We start from the raw sequence: 21204 nt of genomic DNA on the forward strand, positions 1-21204 counted from the left end.
TAAGTTACCAAACTTTGTGGACAATCAACAACTTATTTGCTTCTTGTCAGATTGTTACATGCAGGGTTGCAAATATCATTTGTACACCCTCATAAGTTGACCCAGTTGCATACTGATTTAGACCCACCTATGCCATCCTGTAATGCTCTGGTAGACCAGGGTATGTGCAGTTAGGATTTTTCAGCAGAACAAAGGGCATAGACCCTGATCTTTTAGCACATTATGTGCTGGCAAATCTGTGTTTATATTGTTTGCATTTGCTTGTAAATGAATGCCTGCTTCTCATTTACCACAGCTTTACAGCCTTCCCAGGATGCACTGTTACTAACTCAGAATCAAAATTCTGGAGATAGTGTTTGAAACTGGTAGTGATAGAAAGATAAAATCAGAATTCTTCAGAAACAAAGGTGTCATCATTTATGGGTATATTATGTGTATATATAATGTAAATTGTAAGCAAATTTCCAGCACAAACCCTCCCCAAAATTGCCAGACAGGACAGAGTTGTGATATTTGCAATATCAGGTTCATATGGTGAATGAATTTTTTATTTTATTTTATATGCTAGATGTTACTGCATTGCTGAAGATGTTGTCTCCTTCAAAGACTGTGGGAGATTGGTCAAACATCGGTATAACAAGAAATGCTGTAAAATCATAAAATATAAAATCTGAAGAGTTTAAATTTGAATCTGTTACATTTTTGAATTTTATTTGGGAATGCAATTTATATGTCGAGTATTATTGGCTCTTTAAGGTAAGAGACATCTAGCATCATGTCCTACCCAGTCACACTATGCATCCTGACACACAACATATTGCACTAGCTAGGTACAATATTGCAGCAGATAAGCAGGTGAAATTCCAACTGCTTTTATGTATGATAGGGAAAAGGTATGCAATAGAGATGAGGTCAGTAGATAAACATATATTAACATAATGGCAAATGGCTTATTATACTAGTGAGGTACACATTGGAGCAGGTTAAGAGGAAGAGGTTTTACAGGTTGTGTGTGGTAGATTGCATTGCATGGCATACCCAGATTAGGTGCCTCCCCTTATTATGATTATGCCTGCCAAAGGTGGAGCCTTATGTGTTATGATTTTGTCTTGGGATGGTTTGAACTTGGGGTAATGAAGAATTTGTATTTGTTGTAATGGCACTTTAAACACATTGTTTGAAAATATCATGGTTTAGGAGACAGGAGGCAAGTGCCTTTCCCAAGGACACACCAATACCGTACAGGTTGGGTAAAGAAAGAAGTCTATTGATTTTGGGGTTAAAACTCAAAGGTGAAGGTCGTTGTGACAGAAGAAAATGGTTTATGCATAGTTCTAGACCACATCCCTCAAGACATCAGATTTTACTGTTTTATAACAATGCTGGGAGAGGATTCTATTGGTTGTCATAACATTTATAACAATGCTGGGAGAGGATTCTGTTGGTTGTCATAACATTTATAACAATGCTGGGAGAGGATTCTGTTGGTTGTCATAACATTTATAACAATGCTGGGAGAGGATTCTTTTGGTTGTCATAACATTTATAACAATGCTGGGAGAGGATTCTTTTGGTTGTCATAACATTTATAACAATGCTGGGAGAGGATTCTATTGGTTGTCATAACATTTATAACAATGCTGGGAGAGGATTCTGTTGGTTGTCATAACATTTATAACAATGCTGGGAGAGGATTCTGTTGGTTGTCATAACATTTATAACAATGCTGGGAGAGGATTCTGTTGGTTGTCATAACATTTATAACAATGCTGGGAGAGGATTCTGTTGGCTGTCATTACATTTATAACAATGCTGGGAGAGGATTCTGTTGGTTGTCATAACATTTATAACAATGCTGGGAGAGGATTCTGTTGGCTGTCATTACATTTATAACAATGCTGGGAGAGGATTCTGTTGGTTGTCATAACATTTATAACAGTGCTGGGAGAGGATTCTGTTGGTTGTCATAACATTTATTAGTGACTTTGACTATATAGTTAAACTTAAAAGTTTTCACCTCTCTGAAAAAGCCAGTATTTTCAAAGTGCTATAAACCTAAGGAACCCCACTGGAATAACTACCTGTCTCCACAGGTCACTTTTCTCACATAAAAAAGTTGTCTGCATAAGACCTATTTGACAGTAGTTCTCTCCCCCAGCTCCTCTCTCTCTCTCAGGGGCCCTGAGTGACAGAGTGGTCTAAAGCGCTCTCTGTTACGGATCACTGCCATTTCACCTCTGTCTGTGCTGGTTCAAGTCTTGGATTCAGCCAATGTGGGTATCATATGTGAGAAAGCTTGCCAGTAACTTCTCGTGGGTCAGTGGTTCTTTCCGGGGGTTTCCCCAGTTCTTCCTCCACCATTAATACTGGCCGCCATGTATAGCCTATCATGTGCTGAAAAATGGCGTTAAACCCCACAACAACAACAACAACTCTCTCTCTCTCTCAAAAACAATCAATATGATATCTTCTGTACTGACTCCAACATAACAACTAACTGAAGTAGATAGAAGTAGGAAGGTCTGATTGAATCAGATGCTGATGTTGATAATTAGTTCCATAAATGAAAATGCTGACATGACATGGTACACCATACACCTGTTTAGGCAATCACCAATCATGTATTGTAACCCAGATTATTTGTAGTCAGGTGATAAGAACATAAATATTTCAGAGATGCTTTTTTGATGACTTTATGTAATCAGTTAATAATGAATGACAGGTGCAAATGTAACTAAATGTCATAAATACCCAAAATATAGCATGAAATCTGTTTCTGCAATTTTTCAAATTACAGGTGTGGTAACTGGAAACAAATAGAAGCAATTTATATAAGGCACCATCGCCAACATATTTTCAGCAATTTTCAGCATGTTCTAACACAGAGGTGGGCAAACTTTCCAGTGCAAGTGCCACATACACAAATCTACACCTTGTTGCGGGCCGCATAGTTCATTGAGTAAAATAAAAAATATTTGAAATAGCAAAAACAAAAGGTTTTTCTAAATAACATCATAATTAATTTTCAGTTGTTAATATGTTGTTAATATTTGAAAACTTAAACTTAAACTTCAAAAGAAGCACATTTATTTGATAAACAGAGTAACATAAACAGAGTCAGTGTGAATGATGACTTGTTCCTAGGCCGCATGAAAATCCTTGGCAGGTCACATGAAAGCCCTTGGTGGGCCGCATGCGGCCTGTGGGCCATAGTTTGCCCACCCCTGCTCTAACATATGTCCTTCCTTTTGAATGGAGAATAAATAACGTGTTTAATTATTTTATTAATCTTGTCTGAGTGTAGACTAAACAAGAATATAAGCAGATTAGAATTCACAGGATCTTGTTTTGTTTTTATAATTGACCATACAATGAAGATTTCTCATTGTATCTCAATTTGATTGTAAAACTGGCAGTATCCAAACTTGCGTAGAGTCTGTTAGGGATGGAATAATCATGGCTCTACTGTTCCTTTCATAAACAAATCATTCCAAGTCTATCTATTCCAGAGCTCTTTACTTTTACAATTTCACCATAGTATCTATGGACAATTCTCAAAATCACAGGCTATGGTTAAAGGTATTTATTTTTATGGGATTTGTTATTTTCCACAAAATTAAATCATGCTAGAGTTCCTTCCATGTAGTAATTTTTGGATCTTTCATTGAAACACATGATTTTTTTGTAGATAATTTAGTTAGCTGTTTGATAATTAATGAGGCCACATGACCAAAGCTGCTTTTTTGATAAACTGTTGTCAAGGGGAAATGGAAGCAGTTGGATGAGAGGGTCCTAAATAGAAATGAACATGTATATTATGAATTGTGATAGTCAAACATGCAAATTGTGGCTAATAACATGTTGTGTGGAATGTATTATAGAACCAGATTTAATTATTTCAGGTGGTATTTTTGTTATCTGTGTCTTGGATGAGAAGATACATTGGTATATATTTCTTTAAATTCTCCTGATAAATTTGATTATTGTTTGGTTTTGAAGGAGGGGCCCATCTGTATTTACTGTTAATTTTAGTAGCTACTTCTCCAAAAGGGAAAGTCATTTTGACATGAGGTTTTTCATCAGAAGAGTTCTTAAGGCATCTCTTGATCCATTATAAAAAATGGTAATAACAGTTGCCTCGCTAGCACTCAGCATTAAGAGGTTAGTGTTAGGACTAGTCGGCCTGGTGTCATGATACTGTGACTGGGTGGGACATCATGCTATATGTTTGCGGCTTGATGCCCCAGTGCCAGACATCACTATAAACTGCCTCTTGGCAGACATCGTAGTGATATGACTGAAAAATTATGAAAGGTACTTTAAAATCCAAATCTCACACACTCTCTCTCGCACACACACACAGACACTCACACACACACACACATCTAAATGAAAATGACTAAACCTCAATAGGAATACCATAGAGGTTATCTGGAAATTTTGATTTGACTTCCAAATGGGTGGCTATGTCAACATGCGGCACCATTCTGCTAGCCTAAATGGTTAAAGTGTCTGTCTCAGATGTGGAAGGTCACAGGTTCGAATCCTGGCCAAATCATACCAAAGACATTAATTGTACTAGCAGCTGCCTTGCTTGGCACTCAGCCAGACATAAAAGTCCCCCCCCCATGAGTTAACTGAAAGATCAATAGAAATCAAGCACATGGTTGAGGCGGATGGGTTTCAGAAAAGTATCAATGAAAAGGCATCAGTGACCAGTGACTTTGGAATCATAGCAGTTTTTGTTTAGAGTGGGATGTTAAAACACCTGCACTAGAAATAAGCCTGACTTTGATATGGAGTTTTCGTTTATCAGTAGAAATCTATTCAGCTAGACTAAATCTGCTCAGGATCAAGATAGGCTTTTATTGCATCATAGCAGAGCTATTTGTCTGCATGCCAGGATGTTGATGCAGAGTACAAATGGTTTTTGACTGTGTGGCTGCCACACACATGTAGTGTATGTTGATGGTAGAGTATGATATGAGAGACAGTGAGTGAGTGAGTGTATGTGTGTGTGTGTCAATAAAAACAATCTGGTAACTGATTTTTTAATTTCTGAACATGTAAAGAGGCAGTACACTGGTGCCAAAATTGAAGGCAAACATTGTGTAGAATGTCCTATGATACATGGCATATCATATAGCATGGGCTTACTGTGTAGAATGGCCAATGATACATGGCATATCGAATAGCATGGGCTTACTGTGTAGAATGGCCTATGATACATGGCATATCATGTAGCATGGACTTATTGTGTAGAATGTTCTATGATACATGGCATATCGAATAGCATGGGCTTACTGTGTAGAATGGCCTATGATACATGGCATATCATATAGCATGGGCTTACTGTGTAGAATGGCCAATGATACATGGCATATTGAATAGCATGGGCTTACTGTGTAGAATGGCCTATGATACATGGCATATCATGTAGCATGGACTTATTGTGTAGAATGGCCAATGATACATGGCATATCGAATAGCATGGGCTTACTGTGTAGAATGGCCTATGATACATGGCATATCATGTAGCATGGACTTATTGTGTAGAATGGCCAATGATACATGGCATATCGAATAGCATGGGCTTACTGTGTAGAATGGCCTATGATACATGGCATATCATATAGCATGGACTTATTGTGTAGAATGGCCTATGATACATGGCATATTGAATAGCATGGGCTTACTGTGTAGAATGGCCTATGATACATGGCATATCATATAGCATGGGCTTGATGGATAACATGGTATATTATTATTATAATATTAATAATAATAATAATAATGAGGACTTTATGTAAAGAGGGTAAAACAGTTAGCTAAGAACTAATCTACCTTGAGGCCCTCATACAACGGAATGTATTTATTTTAGCTGCGTCTCTGAAGCCACTGGATATATTGGGTTTGGAAGAAGGAAATAGAGTGGGCATTTCTAATCTCAACTGGAATACTATTCCAGAGCAAAGTTCCAGAGTATTGAAAACTTTTTTTTAAATAATTCCTTATTTGGTTTGGGAATTTCATACTGTTTGATAGACATGGATCGCATGTGGGTAGTATTGCCTGGTAGCCTATACTGAAATAGCGATTGTAAATATTCAGGAGCACTATTATTGGATATCCTATTCATTAATTTGACTTTTCTCAAATGGATTGTCTTTAATAGGTAATAGTTTTAATTTTCCAGCTAAATTTTCCTTGCTTTCTTTCTGGATTGATATTAGCCCAAATGCTCTTTTTTGAAGATATGCCAGCTTTGCTATGTTTTTATCATTTGAATTACCCCATACTGTATAACAGTAGTCTAAACAGGGTTATATGTAACTGTTATAAAATAGTTTTCTGTGCCTTTCAGGGAGAAAATGTCTTATCCTACTGAGAAGCCATCAACTTGAATTGACCTTTTTTTACTGATATATTTGATATGTTCAATCGATGATAGGTTATTATTTACCAAAACACCAAGTAGTCTATCATGACAGACCATCTGCAAATTTTTATCCTTCCGTGTCAGACATAGTTCATCACTATCAAGATTTGTCCTTTTTTGCCCTGTTGAGATAAGTAATATTTTTAGTTTTACCAGTATTTACCACCATGCCATTGCATGTGCACCAGTTGTCCAGTTTGTTTAGGGCATTCTGTAAAGAAGTTTTTTGAGTTCATGCTTTGTGTTTTGGATGTCTGACAATGTTGTGTCATCTGCATAGAGATCTGTAGATGATATTGAGTCCCTTAGGAAAAGTGGTTGGCCATTAATAAATAAAATAAGTAGTAATGGACCTAGAATTGAGCCTTGTGGTACTCCATATCTAATTGTTCCAGGTTCAGACAGAACATTATTTATATAAACATGTTGTGTTCTCTCACTTAAGTATGAAGTAAACTATCTAATTGTGCTTTCATCACATTTGATGATTTTCAGTTTCTTCAAAAGGATTTTATGAACCACCATGTCAAAAGCTTTCCTGAATTCTACAAATACAGATCCTATTATTCTACAGTGGTCAAGTGTGTGAAGCCATTTATCAGTTAGCGAGATCAAGGCAGTCTCACATGATGTTTCCGTCTGAAGCAAGTGTTTGGTTAAATATGACATGAATAAGTCGATAATGAACTCTATGATGGACATTGTTTTTCAATCAATTTTGACAAGTTTGGTACCATTGAGATTGGTCGGTAGTTATCAGCATCATCCTTAGAACCAGATTTGTGAATAGAAGTTACTTTTGCAGTTTTCCATATTTTGGGGACAGATGAGGTTGCAATACTTGAATTGATTATGAACTTCTTCCTATCAAAAATAGCAGAGGCAGAAAATTTAATGAGTCATGGACCAATCTGATCAAGCCCTGTAGCCTTCTTGGTATCACATTCACTGAGACATTTTTTAACAAAGTTTTTTATACTGACGGGATAGAGAAACATATCTCTTTTGAGATTTTGCAGTTGCAGAACTCTGATGTTTTGATTCAGCGGATGTCTGAGTTTGACAGACTTAAATCCTTTTATTGTTGAGAAAAGGAAACAAAATTTCCTTACAGGAAATGATTCTGTAGTTCAAAAGAAAATTAAATATTAGACTTTACACGTTTCTTCATTTTATATTTTTTCATTTTTGTCTTCAGTTTTGATGTGGAGAATGGAGCAGTTGGGGGGCGGCCTGGGTTTGATGGAAGCACAAGTCCTTCTGGTGGACTGGTTTTATCTAACCTTCCACAGCGACGGGAATCTTTTCTGTACAGGTCTGACAGCGACTATGACATCTCGCCAAAAGCTTCCGTCTCCAGACATTCATCCATGCAAAGTGATCCTGTGTAAGTAATCTTCTGTAGCATCATGTTGTAAATTAGACCATTGCGATTTAAAATTTAAAATTAAATTTGACAGTTACGGTTTAAAATTTAAAGTCCATCTGAAGGTAGCTGATGAACAGGGCTTGTCAGGGAATAACTTTTAACATTTTTTCATGTCACATTAACTTTACTTATGTAGGGGCAACCATCGTCTTTCAATTTGAAAGAAAAATTTCCAGATTATTTGCCATTTAATTGCTGGAATCAGTAACTTGAAACAGAATTTCAGAATGTGCATGGTGCTTTCAATAATATCTTTGATAGTAACATACAAGAATTCTTTGTACTTATAAAAATATAACTTTAATACAGGAGTATTTTTTTATTATTTAAAAAAAAAATTCAGCTTTTGGCATTTGAGATTCATTGTTTAGCCCTTCCATCAGTGTGTGGTGATATACTAGAAAATCTGATTAATTGATATCTGAGAGACACAAAATCCAAGGAACGATATTATTACACAATTGGAAAATTGTACCAGTGTTTGTCTTCAGTAGCGATGGAACTTTTATGGATTGTGACTTTGATTCCACTGTTGTATATAGCAACATAAGCAGACTATGAGTGGAATGCTGTTCATTTGCCAGATGTGATATTTCTTTACTGGAAAGTTTATACTTGAAGGATTACACAAAATTAAATTTGTGGAATGATGTGTAACAGTATGTATATTATTCTACCTATATCTGTTGCCATGGAAATATTACCCATTGACTGTGTTACCTGGTGCACATCTTTGGATGCAAGACAAGACATTGGATTGACCAGCATTCAGCACTGTGGCAGTCAAGTCAGGATCAAAATAACAGCTCATCTAGCAGTTCTCAGGTGGTCACAGCATGGTGTCCTTGTCAGCCTGTTGGCAGATGTCATGTTGTGTCAGTGGCATATCATGTTGGTGTCTGTGGAAGAAGCCTGACTACATATGCCTGCTTGTGCCACAGAAATGACAGGTAAGTTTTAAATTTTCAGGTCAAATTTTGCAGAACAATCTTGTAGTCGCTGTCTTTTATGTCTCTACAGCAGTTTCTTTTCTGGTACACGGGAATTTTTTTTGGCGTAGTTGCTGGTATAATGTGACAGCAGAGGCAGGTAATCAAGGTCATTGATAAAGTAGCAGTCATTTGAGACATATTTGAATATATTTTTGTAAAATTTGTATTTCACCTTTTTTAATTTAGTTTAGCACTCATTTGAGATATATTTGAATATATTTTTGTAAAATTTGTATTTCACCTTTTTTAATTTAGTTTAGCACTCATTTGAGATATATTTGAATATATTTTTGTAAAATTTGTATTTCACCTCTTTTAATTTAGTTTAGAAAGGTAAATACAGTGCAGTATATCTGTAGATGTATATTAATCAGTGTATAGCAATAAGTATAAAACTAGATCACTGTGATTTAGTTTTCGTGCTATGCTTGTTAGAATGTCTTCAGGTCCACATCTGGCATACATTTGTGCCAAGGTCAGTTTGTTTTTTACACATGATCACCTGCTGGATACACACGATTGTTACATTTCATATTTTAATTCGTAATCATTGCTGTGGATAATCTTTATCAGCAATATCAGTAATCATGGAAGACTTAATTAACTACATTTTACTTTTCATGTTTTAATGAATTTGCTTGAAGTCCTCATTTTGAATAATCTTTAACATAAAATTGGTTCAATGAAACTTACCCACATTTAGTCTGGGCCATGGTATCTCAGTGATAGAGTGCTGGACTATAGGGGTTACCATTTGGGTACTTCTTCAGGTCAGCCCATGTTGGCTGCCTAAGTGTGTCTGTGGGAATGAATGTCATTCACATATCCTCACCATAATGTGTTCATTCTTGTGTTTAAAGTACTGTTCCAACCAACAGAAACAAGCACAACAAAACTACCCACAGTCATCATTCTTACAGTGCTATGCCATGATACATGAAAAAAGTCCACATAACTTAATTTAAATGTTTTTTTTACTCTGTTCATACCAGTATATTGGACATGATGCCACTATAGAAAGATTACACCACAGTCTATTAAAAGTTTTCTGATTGTTTACAACTGTGTGCTTTCACCAGTCCTGCGGGTTTGTCCATGGATTAGCTAGTGTGATTTCACCTGTCCTATGGGCTTATCCATGGATTAGCTAGTTATGCAAACAAACCCATCTGAGCCCATATTGGTGCCTAAAGAGTTTACAAATATTCCTGATTGCTGAGGTCTTTGAACTTGAGATGAGTATACATTAACTGTACTAATTGTATGCCTATGTCGTCAGATAGTAATTAATGCCCATATTTGATCCATTTTTGTAACGTAGTCATTAAGGAAATTAATTTTTTTTTAATTTGGAAAATATAAATGAAGGGTGTTAAGCCATGTTGGCTTTTTATAATAGGAAATGGTGAAATTTAGTCACAGTGAGGCAAGACTATGTTTTCTTGAAAACCATTTACAAAGACTGAATTCATTTGTTTTAGATTTTGAAGTCTGCCAGAGATTGTTGATTTTTGAAATGGCTGTGTTGTTTCCACAAAAGGTTTAGCAAAAGTTCGTTGATTTGTGAAAATTTTATGTTGTTTCCACAAAAGATTTTTGTAGGTCATTGATTTGTGAAAAGCCTGTTTTGTTTCCAGAAATGATTTGCCAGAAGTTTGTTGATTTTTGAAAAGGCTGTGTTGTTTCCAGAAAAAAATGTCAATTTGTGTAAAGGCTGTGTTGTTTGCACAACAGTTTTGCCAAATGGTTGTTAATGAAAATGGTGCTGATCTGAAATGCAGAATGGAAGCTATCTTGAGCATTGTGTTGTCACTTTCCCTCATGGATGGAAAGTCATATTGAATTTTCATCAGAAGACTTCTAATGATGCTGATTTGAAAATCTTGCTATTGCTTAAGAACATTAGAGATGATTTTATCAGTTGGCAGTTAAAATGAAGAAACAGTCTTAGAAACAGTCTTATCTTCAATTCCAGGAAATCTGTTTTGAAGGTTTTTGTTTGTTAAAATGATATAATGAACCAAAGACACAGAAGTAGTTACAATTTATCTTAGCAGGTTTTCTTGTCTGAGCGGCTGTGATTTCTTCAAATACTTTCAGCAATTAATGCAATCAGTGAACAAACAAGCCGCTTTTAAAACCATCAATATCTTGCCCATTGCTGTTGTGTGGCTTCGATTTTTCTTTTTCATGTCAAAAAACCTAGATTGATGTGAGTATGTCTACAGAATGGAGAATTGTCAAGAAGACAGTCCACGCATGTGGAATGGACAGAACACTCATGTATTTCAAGGTTGCCATGTCAATAGACATGTGTTGAATCTGTGATTTCAGACAAATTTCTAATGCTGCCAGAGCTTTACCACACTGCAGTCTTCCTTCAACAAATATTATCTTCCTTTATGAAAGTCCCTGAGGTGCCTCGTGGGCATACAGCATTTTGATTTTGGTGATTACACACTACCCTCATCTACTTCGTGGGCATGCAGCATTTTGGTAATTACACACTACCCTCATCTACCTCATGGACATACAGCATTTTGGTAATTACACACTACCCACATCTACATCGTGGGCATACAGCATTTTGATAATTATACTCTACCCTCGTGGGCATGCAGCATTTTGATGATTACACACTACCCTCATCTACCTCATGGGCATGCAGCATTTTGGTGATTACACACTAACCTCATCTACCTCGTGGGCATGCAGCATTTTGGTGATTACTCACTACCCTCATCTACCTCATGGGTATGCAGCATTTTGGCAATTACACACTACCCTCATCTACTTCGTGGGCATGCAGCATTTTGATAATTATACTCTACCCTCATCTACCTTGTGGGCATGCAGCATTTTGTTAATTACACACTACCCTCATCTACCTTGTGGGCATGCAGCATTTTGGTAATTACACACTACCCTCATCTACCTCATGGACATACAGCATTTTGGTGATTACACACTACCCTCATCTACCTTGTGGGCATGCAGCATTTTGGTGATTACACATTTCCCTCATCTGCGTTGTGGGCATGCAGCATTTTGGTGATTACACACTACCCTCATCTACCTTGTGGGCATGCAGCATTTTGGTGATTACACACTACCCTCATCTACCTTGTGGGCATACAGCATTTTGGTGATTACACACTACCCTCATCTACCTCATGGGCATGCAGCATTTTGGTGATTACACACTACCCTCATCTACCTTGTGGGCATACAGCATTTTGGTGATTACACACTACCCACATCTACCTCATGGGCATACAGCATTTTGGTGATTACACACTACCCACATCTACCTCATGGGCATGCAGCATTTTGGTGATTACACACTACCCACATCTACCTCATGGGCATACAGCATTTTGGTGATTACACACTATCCACATCTACCTCATGGGCATACAGCATTTTGGTGATTACACACTACCCACATCTACCTCATGGGCATGCAGCATTTTGGTGATTACACACTACCCACATCTACCTCATGGGCATACAGCATTTTGGTGATTACACACTACCCACATCTACCTCATGGGCATACAGCATTTTGGTGATTACACACTACCCACATCTACCTCATGGGCATACAGCATTTTGGTGATTACACACTACCCACATCTACCTCATGGGCATACAGCATTTTGGTGATTACACACTACCCTCATCTACCTTGTGGGCATGCAGCATTTTGGTGATTACACACTACCCTCATCTACCTTGACTCTTAGCACAAGAGTGCAAGCATTGTTTCTTTGGGACTCATTATGGCACAACAGGTTTCCCAGAGAGACACCAACATTCAGTAAAATGGATACTGCTCAGTTGGTGGGTACTTTTCATTTTTCAGTTTTAACACAGTTGCAGTTCTTTTGGGGGTAAAACTTAATTATGCAATACTTATCCATCAATTTTGCTGAAAGCCATCCTTCCACCATGCTGACCGCTCCAGTGACCTAGTGGTTAGAGCGTCTGTCTCAGATGTGGGAGGTCATGAGTTTGATCCCCTACCGAGTCATACCAAAGACTTTCAAAAATGTTACTAACAGCTGTCTCACTAGGCACTCAGCATTAAGAGGTTAGTGTTAGGACTGGTTGGCCTGGTTTCAGGATGTGACTGGATGGGACATCATGCTACATGACTGTGACATGGTGCCCCAGTGCTAGACATCACTATAAACTGTCACACACTGCAGACATCATAGCAATATGACTGAAAAATTGTTAAAGCTACTTTACAAATCCAAATCACACACACACACCTTCCATCATGTTCTGATGTCCTGGTGTAATCATCATATGTGAAGAAGATGACTGTTCCGCACATGGGCATGCAAGGTGTGCAGGTGGACCATGTCTCATTACTGGTTCTTCACTCTGTGGGAGAATGTATTCACATTGAATGTATGAGGCTTTTAAGCATGAAAAATTTCTGCACTACACATATGCTTTGGGTATGATTTAAAGTGCTGCACTACACATATGCTTTGGGTATGATTTCAAGTGATGCACTACACATAAGCTTTGGGTATGATTTAAAGTGATGCATTACACATAAGCTTTGGGTATGATTTAAAGTGATGCATTACACATAAGCTTTGGGTATGATTTAAAGTGATGCACTACACATAAGCTTTGGGTATGATTTAAAGTGATACACTACACATAAGCTTTGGGTATGATTTAAAGTGATGCACTACACATAAGCTTTGGGTATGATTTAAAGTGATGCATTACACATAAGCTTTGGGTATGATTTAAAGTGCTGCACTGCACATAAGCTTTGGGTATGATTTAAAGTAGTGTTACCCTGAAAATATCTACATGCCAGACCATGCAGTATTCTCCATGTCCATGACATAGGACTGACATTGAGTATATTATAAACTCTCAGTCTATGAAATGCCAATTTTGTCAGCATTGAAAACTTGCCATTTTTTCAATGATATCACTGGACAACAAATTTTTACAAAAGTCATGTTACTGAAATAAAATTAGTCAATTCTTATCATTTTTTATGTGCTGAACACGAATATGACAGTCAAATTGCAAAATTGGCTCTAGTTTTTTTGTAATCTGCAAGAAATTAATGTTTACATAACGAAATGCATTCCAATAGTAAAAGGTCAACTGTAATAGCCTACCTATAAAAAATCAAGTCATTGACTACATCTTAGATTTCTTCGCCTGTCTCTTGTACAGCTGTTCGGGAGCATCTCTGAGGAGTGTCCAGCAGTAGTCAGCCAGCATTGTAGTGGACCATTTTCCCTGGTATCTTTGTTCCATTGTTGCGATATCTTGATGAAAACGTTCGCCGTGTTCATCACTAACAATACCACAGTTGCTAGGAAAGAAATCCAAATGGGAATGAAGGAAGTGAATCTTTAGAGACATATTGCAGCCAAGTTTCTTATGCTTCATCAACATGTCTTCTACTAGTTCCTTATAGTTTTCTGCCCTAACATTTCCGAGGAAGTTTGTAGAAACTAGGCGAAAAGCATTCCATGCTTGTTTCGCGTCACCTTCCAGCAAGTTGTTGAACCGGTCATCTTTGAAAAGCTCTCGAATCTGAGGACCCACAAAAACTCCCTCTTTAATCTTTGCTTCGCTGAGTCGAGGGAATTTTTCATGCAGGTATCGGAATGCTGGCAAAGTCCGGTCAATGGCTTTCACGAAGTTCTTCATCAAACCTAGTTTGATGTGAAGGGGTGGTAGCAAGATTTTCTGAGCCTCAACCAGAGCTGGGTGTTGGATATTCTTCTCTCCAATGGCTACATTCTGCCTGTGAGTCCATTCCTTCCTCATGTAGTGCATTTCCCTTGCTCGGCTATCCCACTCGCATAAGAAACACATGTATTTTGTATATCCTTGCTGCAGTCCCATTAAAAGGGCAACTACCTTCAAATCACCACAGAGGTGCCAGCTGTACTTGTTATACTCAATGGAATTCAGTAGCTGCCTTAAGTTATCGTATGTCTCTTTCATGTGGACAGCATACGCTACTGGAATAGATGGAAGAATGTTTCCATTGTGCAAAAGCACAGCCTTGAGACTCAGTTTCGAAGAGTCCACAAATAGTCTCCATTCTTGTGGGTCATGAGTGATTTTTAAAGCATTCATGAGGCCCTCAATATCGGAACAGAATATCAGATTACTTTCCTTTCTGAAGAAAGGCTCCAATTGCTGGTGGCGCTTTCGATATGCAGTAATTGTGACATCTTCTTCTAGAAGATTCCATTGTTGGAGTCTTGATCCTAGCAATTCTGCCTTGTTCTTTGATAAGTCCAAATCACGAATCAGGTCATTTAGTTCTTCCTGTGTTATTCTGTGTGGGGTTGATGATGCACCACAGTGAAAATCTGGATCACTGCATGCTGATGGACCAGGAGAAGAACAGGTCGACTCACCTTTGTCTTCGTCAGATGAATCAAGAGAATATTCTGCTGGAGGTTCTGGAATAGGAAGTCCCTCACCATGTGGAACTGGTCTCAATGCAGACGGAATGTTTGGGTAGACTATTCTCGACTTCTTTCGCTTCGTTATTCCGCCGGAAAGAGGAGGAACCAAGCAGAAGTAACAGTCATTTAGGTGGTTGCTTGGCTCTCTCCACACCATTGGGACTGCAAACGGCATTGATGACCTTTTGCAATTCAACCACTGTGAAAGCTGTGTTGTACATGTAGCACAGCATATATGCGGAGCCCAAGGCTTGTCTTGGTCACCAACCTTGCATCCGAAGTAAAGATGATATGCCTTCTTCACTTGAGAATTGATACTTTTCTTCTGGTTGGCAAATGTCACTTCCCCACAAATATAGCAAAAATTGTCCGCGGTATTAACACACTTTCGAGGCATTACTGTTCTTTATTGTACGTAAATGGATAAAATAATAAGTTTTATGTAACAGTAGCTTGAACTGTCTCGCACAACGTCTAAAATATTTTAAATGCTGAACCTATCTGATTGGGCTTTATATAGTACACTGCTTACGTCAGCTTCAGCAGCCGCCTGGCATTAGTATAATAGGCCTACACATGTATAGTACACTGCTGACGTCAACTTACTTCAGCAGCCGCATGGCATTAGTATTGCATTGCATCAGAAAATGATGCAATCAACTGTGGATGATGTGAGCATGATGGTATTATGCAATGTTACATCATTATTCCGGATGTTGCTGCAGTCCTACTGGAGAAATTTACACAGTGAAACATAGAAAATGAGGTATATGAATATCTTCAAAACGAGAGCCAATACAAATTTTTCACGGTTATATTCGTGTTCGGCACACCAAAATACTACAGATTAGGGCCTTTTCAAGTCAGTAATGATTTCACTGTTGACCAGTGTATTTTGATTGGCACTCACATAAATCATTTTGAAAATTTCCACCCACTGTGGTGATGATTAGCAAATACAAATTATTACAATCTTTATGAATCCAAGATAAAGGCATTTGTAGTCTCTCTGATTTTTCTTTTTCTCAGAACCTGCATAATATGTGTAAAACACACTGATACACATTTTCTGGAGCTCTGTGTTGGAGTTTTTTCATTGATATAATAGGTTTACTAGAACAAAGTACAACATAATACCAGTTTTGCCCACAATGCATTGCAGAAAATTACTCACAATGACATGCAAAAATGTGCAATTTTCTCATCTACCATTATTTATTATAAATAATACTTTATCTAAAAGTATTACTCATTTTTGGCTAAAAATACATGAGCATCCATATTGTTAAGATCTGTGGTTGTCAGTTTTAATTCTTGAAATATTTTCTTGAGCAGATGGGAAGAATGTACCTACTCAGTGTTATGGAAATAAGCTTTAGTTACCTCATAAGACTCCTTTCCCTATTTGAGATCCCAAAATTTACTTTGCACTATATAGCCAGGAGTGTGTTGATGTGTAATTAAAACCCATACTTGTGTATTTAATTTTTCATAGAGAAATTAATATAAAGTGCATTTATGATAATTTAGAAAGATGAACAAAATAATAGAAGCATTTTCCCCATCAGCTCTATTTTATTTTGATATATAGATGGGAGCCATAGAAGATCAGTTGGTAAAGCATCAGACTTGTAATGCAGTGGTCATGGGTTTGATACATTTCCAGACCAGTCCAGTTTTTCTGTACATTTTGGCTGTCATCAAAAAAAGGCACATAGCTTCCCATGTCCTCTGTGATACAGGCAATAATGTGTTGACTTTTCTGTTAAAAACCAAGCAACCAACTATAAAGAACTTTGTCAACCATGAGAACCCTTTTTCAGTATGTAGATTATATGAGAAAGAATTATGGTTACACTCCAGTTATGGCTTTGAATTTGTGACCAAAAGGTGTCCAGTTTGATTCCCAGCATTGGATCAGCCAGAATCCACTGCCATAGTGTGTCCTTAGGCAAGGCACTTTATCCTACTTGCCTCTTTCAAAGTGTAGTTGTGCAATAATAAATGTCCAACCAGATATTAAGCAGGACACATCTCTGTTTTATTTTGTCCTTTATACTTCTCTGTTCTTTGAAAGTATGAAATTCTTCACTTACAAAGTTGAAACTTAATACAAGCCAACACAAATTGTCTCCCTTTTAATGAAGCTGCTATTACTGCATGGTGACAGAGCTGCACATGACTTTAGAGGTTGTCTCCCTTATCTTGTTTTCCACGTCTGGTACTTCATGTACTTTAAAACAGAAAAAAATTGTTGGCACTTAAGTTTAGTCAGTATTTGTATGCTGATCTAGATATATCTGATACTTGTGCACAGAAGACATAATCTTTTTTTTCATCAGCTGTGTATAACATAGTATGTTACAAAAGCTATATACAGCCTTATCGAGACATTTGTAATAATAATCATGGAAATACCTACATTTGCACACAAAAAATTCTGCTTGCAAAAAAGAGCTAACCAATTCTTCAAAGATAATATTGACATTATCAAAGAATGCTATAAATGATATTGTAATTTTAACGGTAAGTGAACAAATGTTTTTTGAAAAAGGCTCAACTAATGTACAAAGTGTCAGAACAATATGCCCAGTACATCTTTATTTCATACTATAAAATGAGGCAACTGTCCAATTTAAGTTAAATTTGAATCAATTTCAGCTAACAATTGTGTCAATCCAAAACCAAATGAAGAACTCCATAACAAAAGTTTTAAACTCTAGGGACCTCTAATTTGGAACTAAATCCCAAAAAGGAAATTGGAGATAAGGTAAATGTGAATACATTTCATTATAATCTCATTCGATGGATGAAAACCAGAACCAGTTTAATTTGACAAATTCATTACAACTTCAAAGTATCAATTATAAAAGCTTCCTCTTTGCCGCCTCCCTTTTATTTTACTGAGTTACTTGCCTTAATGGATTCAACACAAAATAATGATTAATTTTTTTGTGTCTAAAGACTTGCACTCATTATAAAAATAAAACTTTTCTCGGCACCACAGAACTTATGGACTTCAAAAATTAGAGACATAATTGGCAAGACTGCCATGCATCATAGCAGCACTGACCAGTGTGAGCTTAGTTATCAAGTCAGGAAACTTTTATATGCTACTTGGCTTGCTTTTATATTCTCATATTGTTTCTCCAAATGAATATTAAAATAAAGGTATTGCGTTGTGTTTTATTTTTTAATTTTTAATGTAGCTTTAACAATTTTAGACATATCACTATGATGTCTGCAGTTCAGCTGTTTGTAGTGATGTCTAGCACTAGTGCATCATGCCACATACATGTAGCATCATGTCCCACCCAGTCAGATTATCCCTACATCAGGCTGACCAGTCCTAACATTAACCAATCTTAATGCTGAGCACTAAGTGAGGCAGCTGCTAGTACCATTTTTTAAAAGTCATTGGTATGATTTGGCTGGGGTTCAGACCCAGGACCTCTTGCATCTGAGGCGGACACTTTAACCACTTAACCACTTAGACCACCGGAGCAGTAAAATAAAAGTAATTAAAAAGCAAGGCCTCAAACCACATGTAACCTAAGGCTTCAAACAGATGGTTTCAGGGTTCCCTTTATGACACCTGTGCACATTTTAGTGGTTATCTGTTATTAGCTGCAATAATATGATTAAATAATCGAGGTCATTATATCCTAAAAACTGGTACATGCAATAGCAAAATCTACATATTTGTTACTAATTACACATACACACATAGTTCTAGCCAAATTCAAGTTGGATTTAAAGAATGGAGAAGGATTTCTCTTGACTAAGTTCACGATAATAGGTAGTTTGTTTCAGATCAGCTAAATTTGCTTGACATCTCAAAACTTGAAAAATATTGTTGACTTTGTATGTAATCATGGACAAGAATTGCCTAATTCACCCGATGATTTGCTCCAGTTTAAGATCAGATGTAGATTATATTTGTGATCCAATCCCATCCAGTCTGTTAGCAGAGGATTCGGATGCTAGTCATTGTGAAGATTAAGTGATTATGTAAAGTAAACAGTAGTATTGGAAATGCAATTAAAACAATAGTGTTGGAAATGCAATTAAATAAATGTATTGGAAATGCAAGTTAACAATAGTTTTGGAAATGCAATCAAACAATAGTATTGGAAATGCAATTAAGCAATAGTATTGGAAATGCAGTTGCAACAATAGTATTGGAAATGCAATCAAACAATATTATTGGAAATGCAATCAAACAATAGTATTGGAAATGTAAGCAAACATTATTGGAAATGCTAGTAAACAGTAGTATTGGAAATGCAATCAAACAATTGTATTGAAAATGAAAGTTAATAGTTTTGGAAATGCAATTCCAACATTAGTATTGGAAATGCAATTAAGCAATAGTATTGGAAATGCAGTTACAACAAAAGTATTGGAAATGCAATCAAACAGTAGTATTGGAAATGCAATCAAACAATAGTATTGGAAATGTAAGTAAACAGTAGTATTGGAATGCAAGTAAACACTAGAATTGGAAATGCATTTTCAACAATAGTATTGGAGATGCAATTTAGTCAAGTGTGATCTTTTTCTAATGAACATCAGCTAAATACAAAATGACATGATTTTAAAACATCAGGCCCATCAAAAATGACTAAAGTTAAGATGACAGTTCAGGTATGATCAATACTAAAATTGGAACCCAACCACATCATCACAAAAACATACTCTACTCTGTGCACGTCATCCTTTGAATCACTTGTGCGCCTGTTTGCTTTTCAAAATTTTTATGAAAACATTGTTAAATTTTTCATTTTTAATCACATCTTATTCTCTCATTTTAACCATATTTCCATTTCTTTTTTTTTATTAACATTAATTACTTCATGTGAATGAGAACTTATTTATGGAGTCTGTAGATCTCGTAAGATTTCACAGCTGAAATTATGGGTTGATATCATGAAAATCTCAGATGACTTTGGTAATGAGCTGATTTTATGCATATTGACTCTCTTCCTACCGTTGGCATGCATATCCAATGGATATATCTTCCTTGCCTTTGCTGTGACTGATAAATCCACTCGTAAAGAAACACTGCTATCCATCATAGCGGATATTTCTGCCTCTCTGTTATGTGCTTTAGACCTCAGTGATGGATAATTCGTCAACAGTAAAATAACAGTCATCAAATCAAAATAGAGTTTATAAATGATGGTTCTTCCCATGAAAGATGTCAAATACTAAATATGGCTACTCAAAATAGCGATTTTCTGGAATTTTGAAACACGTGATAATTAATATATGGTATCACGGTACCAATTGTTTTTCCATATACCTCAATGCTAATGTTTTGTGAAATAAATATACTTTCTGTCCTACTTGGGCATGCACGTCACACGCTGTCATATAGAACAATGCTAGATTGTCAATTTGACAATGACATAACCAGGTACTCCATTGCATTTAAGAGAGATAACTCTACTGGAACTAGACAGGGGTAAGAGTTATCTAGTCACAACAAGCACATTTTCAGTCATGTGTACCATATTTTAAAAAAATCATAAAAAATACAAAATATGATCTAGATAGAAATTAACACAAACTCACATGTTGCCAAGAGGCTCAACTTTTTTTTAAGCCAAACAGAAAGCACAAGTCTTACATAATGCACCAATCACAGCTAGTTTTGTTCTTTAATTCTGAATACAATGTTCCGTACACCTTAAGCTCCGCCCACCTGGACTTGCGCAATTGGTACCGTTATACCATATGGGGTTGTTGACAGTGGTAGCAGTTAGCGGTTCGGACTCATAATTTTTGTTTTTCCAAGGATAAGATTGATGATATTGTTTTTGTCCAGTCTGTCAGAAAATGATAGACAGAATAGGATGAGGAAGATAG

The 21204-nt window shown here is 36.7% G+C and overlaps 1 protein-coding gene across 10 annotated transcripts in view; it reads left to right on the top strand.

Moving 5' to 3' along the window:
* LOC149808567 (3',5'-cyclic-AMP phosphodiesterase 4D-like) overlaps window positions 1-21204 on the top strand; it is a 418389-nt gene that overhangs the window by 186789 nt on the left and 210396 nt on the right. For 9 of the 10 annotated variants that reach the window (XM_089979257.1, XM_089979223.1, XM_089979265.1 and 6 more), the window contains exon 2: window positions 7638-7826. In XM_089979257.1, the coding sequence (XP_089835383.1) occupies window positions 7638-7826 (189 nt within the window). The other variant, XM_089979238.1, reaches the window with a different exon arrangement.

The sequence above is a fragment of the Sinohyriopsis cumingii genome, chromosome 1 (assembly GCF_028554795.1).
Source record: "Sinohyriopsis cumingii isolate HCF-2022 chromosome 1, ASM2855479v2, whole genome shotgun sequence".
NCBI lineage: Eukaryota > Metazoa > Mollusca > Bivalvia > Unionida > Unionidae > Sinohyriopsis > Sinohyriopsis cumingii.